This window comes from Parambassis ranga, chromosome 24 (assembly GCF_900634625.1).
Source record: "Parambassis ranga chromosome 24, fParRan2.1, whole genome shotgun sequence".
NCBI lineage: Eukaryota > Metazoa > Chordata > Actinopteri > Ambassidae > Parambassis > Parambassis ranga.
The window spans coordinates 4,267,343-4,276,165 of record NC_041043.1 but is presented as its reverse complement, the minus strand read 5'-3'; the positions used below and the strand labels follow the sequence as shown (position 1 = coordinate 4,276,165).

The window sequence follows — 8,823 nt, the reverse complement described above, 5'->3', positions numbered from 1 at the left end:
ACTAGCACTGTGGGACAGCATGAATTATACCTTTGTATTTACTTGTTTAATGTTGATGCAGTAAAATCTATCATTCGTTCTGCTTTCATGCTCATTCTAGTTGGTCTTGATGCATAAAATGAGAAGTGTCAACAAAGTGACATCACAGATACACAATTACAGACTGTAAACACACTTACATGTGGGAGTTGCCTTCAGAGACAAACACAGTTTTGTTTTGTCAGCTACTAAGAGGCTCCACTGGAGTCAACAGTGGGTAAAATGATGCTATAGCAACATAACACTGGAGTGGTTTTATGACTTTAAGAAACATTTATGAAAAATAGTCTTTTATGAAGATTGTTTGGGGAAACATTTGATTTTTATTGATAATAGTATTAAAGTCAAAAGGGGTGACAATCATAGGACAGTCTCTGCTGTTGTTACAACCTTACAGCAAAAACGGATATGATAGAAGGCTCATTAAAACCAGGTAAGTGCAGGAAATAATCATGCAGTGGTTTATACACAGCTGTCAATTGTAGCTGCTACCCGCAATGTTACTACATTCCTTCTCAGCCAACAATACAATTACACATATAAAAAATGTGCTTGTGACCAGGGATCAGTGTGAGGAGAACCAGATAAAATGCTATAAACCGTTTTTAGTTTTTATTTGGGTCCTTGTCCCATTCACTAACATGGAGATGAGGTTTATGGCCTACAATGGAGCCAGTCACCAGGGGGGGCAATCAAGATGCTGTGGCCTCTCTTTTGGGGAACTGTCAAGTCGTTCATCTTTATGCACAATCAACAGTGACTTTCAGCTGAAGAGGAAGAAGAAAAGTGTCATTCAGCTGAGGTCTAAACACAAAGCAGTGGTTGATGAGAAGTCTTCACACTGTACCTCAAAGTCAGTCTAATCCAGACCAAAGCTCATACATGTATTTGTATAACATGATACACATGCATGTGCAGATGATCTCTGCATTTACACATTTGGATTCAACATACAGCGGTCGCAGCATCTGAATATTTGCTGCATCACGGGTGAGTTGAGGTGATGTGACCGCTTACACCTGCTGTGTTATTCAGTTCCACTGCATCACCAAATGTTTACACCGAAACAAAAAAAAAAAGCCACCTCACACACTTCAAATATTAATATGATATGCGTGCTCTCTGACCTAAAACAGCCTGTCCTGATGACACTGCAGCACATTTTACTCACAACATGCTTGTCATTGCACTATCCATGGGGTGACTTATGAATCTTTTAACAAAAACTGGCCTAATTGCTTAACCATCCATGTCCTGGTCCAGTGGTGAATGGTGGGAGGGGAGACTGGGCATGCCATAATTGTCATAAAAACAACAAGACGCCAGCATTGTTCCTCCTCTGACAAGTCCGCCTTTTCCTCTATGGATTCTATTTATTTAAAAGGTAGTGACACAGAGGGCAGGGGGCAGTTTTCTGACGCAGGCTGGATATCAATATGTATTCAACAACATCTGGGAAAGTGTCGTTTTTCCTCCGTTGTTGCCTTGCGGGAAATAATTTGAACTCATGTAAACAGTAATAGCTGTGAATGAACATCATCTCCAGCAGCACAAATCCATTTATTCCTAAGTGTTTTCTGGAGGTTCACAGATAACAAGGAGCAGTGTACAGCTTCCTGTGCTTACCAGATCAACACACTGGACACAAAAACAAAAAAACAACTTTCCCTTCTGTTCTCACTCCCACTCTCTGCCCAGAGGAAGCTGCTGCTGCTGCTGGAGTTTGGAGGGTCAGAGCTGAACAGTAGTTTGAGAAAAGCTGAAGAGGAGCAGACTGGTTAGAGCCTGTGGGGAGTTTCTGACTGCGATCCCATCTCCCAATGTTCCCGGGAACTGACTGAAGTCCCAGGAAACTCCCTGCTATTCCTACTCTGTGGGGCAAACAGCTGCAGATTCTCACTTTTCACTTTTTGTTTGAACTCAAGCTCAATTCAAGAAAAAAAATCTGAGTACTTGTATGTAAGGAGGTCAATTTTTTTCTCATTTTATTTAAAGTAATTTTTGTGCATTTTTTTGTAATGAAACATTAAAATACTTTTTGTGTGTGTTGACACAAGCATATGATTTTTTTTTTATTCCAAAATAAATCCTAAAAATATGAAATGCTGTTTTTATCATCTTCCATTGTTTGCCTGAAAATAACTGGAAGCTGTCATTCTTCCTGCTCACAGCTGGCGTTCAACTGGAATCCGTTTTGTAAACGTTTTCCCTGCAGTCAGTATCAGGACTGTGTGTGTGTGTGCCTGTGCCTGTAATTACAGATGCGCCATTCCTCCTAAGCTGTCATTAGAAAAAGGGAATGGGAATGACTCCAGGCTACAACCACCGCTTGCGGTTACGTAACATGCTCTTCTCGGATCCCGTCTTATCCCGGAGACAGCTGAAATCTCCCCCCACCCCCCTGCGCACAGCCCATGTTGTCTGAGGAAATTCTTCTCTTTATGCAGCCCGAGAGAAGTTTGTTATTTTTTCTGAGAGAGACTCCTTTTTTCCCCCTCTTTCCCTTCTTTCGTTTTGGAAAACCCGACTCTAGTGTTTTTGTCTTTGTCTGTCTGGCTCCCTCAGATGGTGATGATGCGCGTCTCTGTTGTGTCCGTGTGAGGGCGCAGTGAGCCCTACTTTGTCTTTCATCCAGGGATGCTTGCTGGTGGTCCCTCAGACAAAAGAGAAAATGATAGCTGAGGCTCTACATAAGCGCAAAAGAAGGGAGGAAGGGTTTGACATACAGAATAACGTCTCCGCACCTCATTTTCACGTATTTACAGTCAGGTATGATTCCACCTGTATTTTTATTTAAGCCACAAAAGATTTTCACAATAAACCCAAACTGTGTCTTTACACATATGTGAATTGACCACATCAATTAGGCCTCATATACAGTTTAATTAATGCCTAATAAATACATGTTATTTGGGTTCGTGTGTGGTAGGGAGGGTAAATGTGGTCTGTGCTTGCACGATTTAAGCCCTAGGTCAACAATATATAGAGCAGCACACATAGTGCTGCAGTGCCCTTGAGCAAATCTGAGCAAGACGTCAAATCATCAAAACAGCCTATGGGCTACTTCTACCGCCTCATATCTGTTCCTGACATCTCATTGGAGATATAAGCCAGTTCGCCTGAGGCTGTCAATAATAAAGGCTTCAATTCTTTTCTTTTCTACGATTTAATTTCTACTATTTCACTCTTTTTCCTTAACCTTCTTTATTTCTTTTCTCCCTTGCTCACAGTGTTTGGGCTATTTTCTCCATTCACCTTGAGAGAAAGCTCCCAGCCAGCCAGTCTCCTGCGCCGCATCAAACCCAAAGACCGACTGTACCAGCGCCCCCCCCCCCCCCCCCCACCCACCCAAGCGAGTGGGAGGAGTCAACTATCCTCCCGCAGAACTCAGTGTATAACACTCTGCAGCCAGCCACAATGTGTGTCAGAGGACCGTCTGTGCGCCCAAAGTAGATGACTGCTCCAAATCTGGTGTCTGTTATTACTGACTGCGAGATACGAGAAAATTTGGTTCGCACGTTATCATCCCAAATCAGGACGAGGTGAGCCATCTTCTCATTTCAGCAGATAAACATAAAAAACGTGTTACTGTTGTCTCACATGTCAGACAGAACACAGCCTCTGCTGGATTTAATTGTTGTCATCCAGCTTATTTTATTGTAAACACTCTTTTTATGTATCTTCTTTAGATTTTGCCGTGTTTACTTCAGATGTGCCAGTGATTCGTTTTACACTGTCTGTGCGTCACGGTCACATTTTTACGCACGTTCTCCTGTGAGATTTGTGTGGTTTTTAAACCCCACAGTGGAGTGTGTTTGGAATTTAGTGCAGCAGACTGCGTGTCTGTGTGTGGGCTTTTGACTCAGCGCAGTTTTCAGGTGCGATTGAGGACAGGGAATGGAGAGAGACGCTCTTTGACACTGGAGAATAAAGTATCTTTTGTTTCTTCACAGGTTTTTCGATTGTGGGATAGAATGCCGGCGATCATAAGTAAAAACTCCGACTTGGAGTTTGACTCCTTGCAACCGTGTTTCTACCCAGATGAGGACGACTTCTACTTCTGTGGTCCCGACTCTGCGCCACCGGGGGAGGACATCTGGAAGAAATTCGAGTTGTTGCCCACTCCGCCCCTCTCTCCAAGCCGCGCCGCGCTACCGGGAGAGCCGGCGTCTGCCTCCCCGGAAGCAGACCCTCTTGGCTTCGGCTTAGGGGACCCACTGGACTGGGCTTCCGAGCTGCTGCTTTTGCCCGAGGACGATATATGGGGAGCATCCGACGATGGGGACCTGTTCGGTTCTGCATTGGATACTAACCCCAACAGCATCATTATCCAGGACTGTATGTGGAGTGGCTTCTCTGCCAGGGAAAAGCTGGAACGGGTGGTAACGGAGAAACTCGGCAAGGCCATTTCCACGGCCACAGCAGGCGGCAGAACCGTGTGCGTCAAGGCACCGGAGGTAGTGAGCAGCAGCTCAGTGTCAGAGTGCGTGGATCCCACTGTTGTCTTCCCCTTCCCGGTCAACAAGAAGAACGGCAGCAGGGACTCAGCTGGGACTGTTAACACATCCATAGTGCACGGGGGCGCGTCCAGTGACTCAGGTAAGAATGAGGAGATGCCTTAAAAACATCATCATCATGATTATTATTATTATTATTATTATTATTATTATGGTTGTAAGCCCTCTAGCCTACCTAATCGGGATGACTGGAGCTTGTTCATATGACTGGCCCAGAATCGGATTACCTTGTTACATTCCACACACACACACACACACACACACACACACACACTGGAGTAGTGACACAGTGAACGAGGTTTATGTAATCAGCAGGCTCTTCATCCGGCAGATGGCAGTAAAATGGGGAATTGTGTGCCTTACTGAACTCAGTTGGCATCTGAGCCAAACAAAAAGACAACACACACACACACACAGAGTGAGAGTGAGAGAGAGAGAGAGCCTGCAGTCGGACCCGGTTGTAAGAGGGGGTAGATGAAAAGGTGTTCAATAATGTGATGAGCTGATAAAGTGTCTGGTTCACTGTGCCGTGGATGCTTTCATTACGCATGGATTAAGGGACAATTTGCGCACAGTGGGTGAGAAATTGGCACTTATTTTAGACAGTCTGTGCTCACTGCCACCACTAGTTCACCTTATAGCTGAAAGGAACCATAGGAAATAGGATATAAGTTAATGGAAATATTGGGCAGGACACCACAACAAAGAAATAAAAGCTGTTACACGCCCGTTTTAAATGTTCTTTTGAGAAAAAATATAGGAAGTAATTATGTTTAGATTGCTAAATTAGTGAGTGTTTAATAAGACTAAGACCTCGCCTCCCATCTCTTACTGCCCATGAGTTTCCTAAACAAACACTCACAAGTCCTTATCCGCGTGTTTTCGCTGTGAAACAGAAGTACAAAGGCCTCCAGCTTGGCACACAGGGCAGACTCAGTCAGCCTTGCCAAACACCTCCTCCACAGCGAAGAAAAGAGGATGAAGAAGAGCCCTGACTGCTTCTCTCTCTCTTTTTTTGGGAGGGGGTATGAGGGGGTGTCAGCTTTGAACAAGCGCTCCATCTCGACAGCTGTCTCCCTGGCGCCGCTCCAGTTCTGAGGCTTAAAGGGTGGTGATCCGATCGCCCGCCGCCCCACCGTCCAGCGCGCAGCGCCGCTCAAATGCGCTTCCGCCGCTCGCAGCGTTAAGACGCGTCCCTCTTTGTGTCGCGCTGTTCGTCAATGTTTCATCAATTGGACTTTAAAATTTGAAATGTAGGTTTATCCCTAAAGTTATGCTACTCTTCCTCGTGTACAGATGGTACTCACACTGAGTGAAACTTTATTTCTAACCTAGAGTCCTTTTTGTATTTATGATCTATGTGAGCTGCCAAAGGAGGCTAAATCCCAGCCTCACATGTAGCAAAGTCAGCCACACCCCCTTCAAACAGCCAGCTGTGCCTGTCTTTGTTTTGATGGCAGCAGCAGACTGTTGTGTGTGTTCAGCATGTGTGTTGAGGCAGCATCTTGGTACAGTGGTGTCTGAAGTGGCTTGCCATAAGCTGTAAAATGCCATACTCTTCAGATGCTCCTGAGCTGATAATGAGAGCCATTATCACAAAGGCATTTTAACTGGGCCTCACACTCTCTGCCTCATGATTGGCTACTCCCTCTCACCTTCAAAAGCACCGATAAGTCTCATGCATAAGTCTCAGCAGCTTCATTTTAGTGCAGGTATTAAGATCAAGAGTTCAGCTGGATATTGGATTTTTTTTTTCATCAAAGGTCAAAGTATCGCAGACATTCAGGGCGCCTGGAGCGGCACTTAGACACTGAAAGCATCAGACTAGACCAGTCTCATCACACAGACAAAGATTAGGAGAAGTTTTGAAGGAGGGAGTGAGAATGAAAGGCAGAAATCCAACCTGTCTGCTCAGCAGTCAGGCTTAACATGTCAATGCCTGCCGAGTAGATTAGTTGAGAAGTGACTGACACTAAGCATTAAGGACGTTTCTGCTTGTGCAAACAGCATTGAGCAACATGCTCTCTCCCACCACTCTCTCATGATCTCATACACACCTGTCACCTGCTGGTACACATAGATGACATAGTGAGAATACTTGGTGTGTCAGAGCGCTTAAGTCACTCACTTTGTTTTCTTTTCCCAGAAGATGAAGATGAAGATGAAGAAGAGGAGCAGGAAGAAGAAGAAGAGGAAGAGGAGGATGACGAGGAAGATGATGATGATGAGGAGATTGATGTAGTCACAGTGGAGAAGAGGCGCTCCACAATCAGCAAAGCATCACCCATGGCGACAGGCACCGTCACCATCTCTGTGCATCCCAAGAGCCAAGATGTAAGAGGAACTGTCTCAGGGTCTGGCGTGGTGAGTCGGTTCGTCAGCCGAGCTCCTCAGGAGCTGATCCTGAAGAGGAGCTCTGTCCACCAGCAGCAACACAACTACGCAGCCCCATCACCGTACGCTTCAGATGACGACCCATCCCCGCCTCCAAAGAAGCAAAAGATCTCAGAAGCCCCTCGCCCTCCCACCAGAACCATTTCTTCATCCTCCTCATCCTGCGGCTCAGTCATCAGCACATCAGGGGCACGCAGCAAGCGCAGCACCAGTGGGGACAGCAGCCCGCGTGGCAGCTCCGACTCAGAGGACAGCGAGCGTAGACGCAACCACAACATCCTTGAGCGCCAGCGCCGCAATGACCTACGCTCCAGCTTCCTGACCCTGCGTGACCATGTGCCAGAGCTGGCACACAACGAGAAGGCGGCAAAGGTTCTGATCCTCAAGAAGGCCACCGAATATGTCAGTTCACTAGAGACAGAGGAGATGAGGCTCCAGCAGGAGAAGGACAGACTCCAGGCCCGCAGGCAACAGCTGATGCGCAGGTTGGAGCAGGCTAGGACTCGCTAACAGACAACCGCTACGACACAGAATCACTCACATATATCCTGAAAGACCCCCCCCCCCCACACACCTCTCTGCCTCAACTCAGTTAGATGCACACACAGGCCTACACACTTAAGCACAGGCACATGGGCCTGCATATCTGTTGTATACACACATACACAACATCTCAGAGGACGTTTAACTTCAGATGGTGACACACTCACACCTGGGGGAGGGAAGGAGGGGGGGTTGTGGGAGGGACGCTCGGACTTTCACTGCCGCCACTTTTTTTGCACATTTGTTGACGTTAAGAATGTTTAGGGTTTACTTTTTCAATCCAGTCACATTGAGGAAAGATTTAAAAAAAAAAAAGAGACAAGAAAGAGGAAGGAGCGAGGACACGTTTTTTTAAGGTCTTCCCTTCCTCTGGTTTTTATATCATTTCTATTTGTATTTTTTTTATATACTCACTGTGACACCAGCCTGGAATCTGGTGATTCCTACAGGGACGGGTGTTAGAGGGCACTTTGCTTGGAGAGTTCACATACAAAAAGAAGTGCACACGTACTTTGCCTTCACCACTGCAAAACTGATAAAAAAAAGACTGTATGATGACTGAGGCGTTATGGGTCACATGAACAATGCCACTACAGGTTCTTTTCTTCTCTCACTCCTCTCACACTGGTGCTCAAACCAAGTCAGTGGATGTATAACTGTGCACCTTTGCTAGCCGACACTTTTGTATATAACAATATTGTACAGACAAATTACACTCAGATCTGCCTTGTTTTGTAATACATTTTGTCCTTGGTTTTTTATACATGTCAGGAAGCTGCCAATAACTAGACTGGAAGTTTATATACCTTTAAAAGTACTGTAAGGCCTCAATTTGTGAGAGTCATAAAACTTTGTAATATAACAATATATTGTTTTTTTCTCCTCTTTTTCTTTGTATTGTATGATATTACTAATTCTACACACCTTTACGCTTTTAGTGTGAACCTGATACATACTAAATTTGATACTTATATTTTCGTATGAAAATGAGTTCTTGGTAGATATCACTTTATCTTGTCATTTTTTTCTTCTATCTCAAATAATTCTTTTGTACAGCAAATGTGTTCTATCCTTATGTACCTGGCCTTTTATCTTTCTTCTACATTTGTTTATATTTGTTTATATTATCGGGTGCATAGAACTGGGTAAACTGATATAAGATGTTTGTTTTTTTTCATTTTTAAAATGTACATTTAGTGCTGCAACTCATAGCACTTTGAAATACCTCATTTTGAAAAATAAATAGACATCGTAAAATCCTCATCTTTGCCTTCTGTGGCTTATTTATTGATAAAACACACACACACACAGCATCACCTTAACCCTACGT

General features: G+C 44.7%; 1 protein-coding gene across 2 annotated transcripts; it reads left to right on the top strand.

Moving 5' to 3' along the window:
- The first annotated feature begins 3,450 nt into the window (after positions 1–3,450).
- On the top strand, positions 3,451–8,038 carry mycn (MYCN proto-oncogene, bHLH transcription factor). 2 transcript variants are annotated; one of them, XM_028397788.1, is made up of 3 exons: positions 3,451–3,581; positions 3,993–4,638; positions 6,706–8,038. In XM_028397788.1, the coding sequence occupies exons 2-3, from the start codon at positions 4,014–4,016 to the stop codon at positions 7,458–7,460; spliced, it is 1,380 nt and encodes a 459-aa protein (XP_028253589.1). In that variant the 5' UTR covers positions 3,451–3,581; positions 3,993–4,013; the 3' UTR covers positions 7,461–8,038. The 2 variants fall into 2 exon arrangements, with proteins under 2 accessions (XP_028253589.1, XP_028253587.1); XM_028397786.1 differs by having other exon boundaries at positions 6,703–8,038.
- The last annotated feature ends 785 nt before the right edge of the window (positions 8,039–8,823 follow it).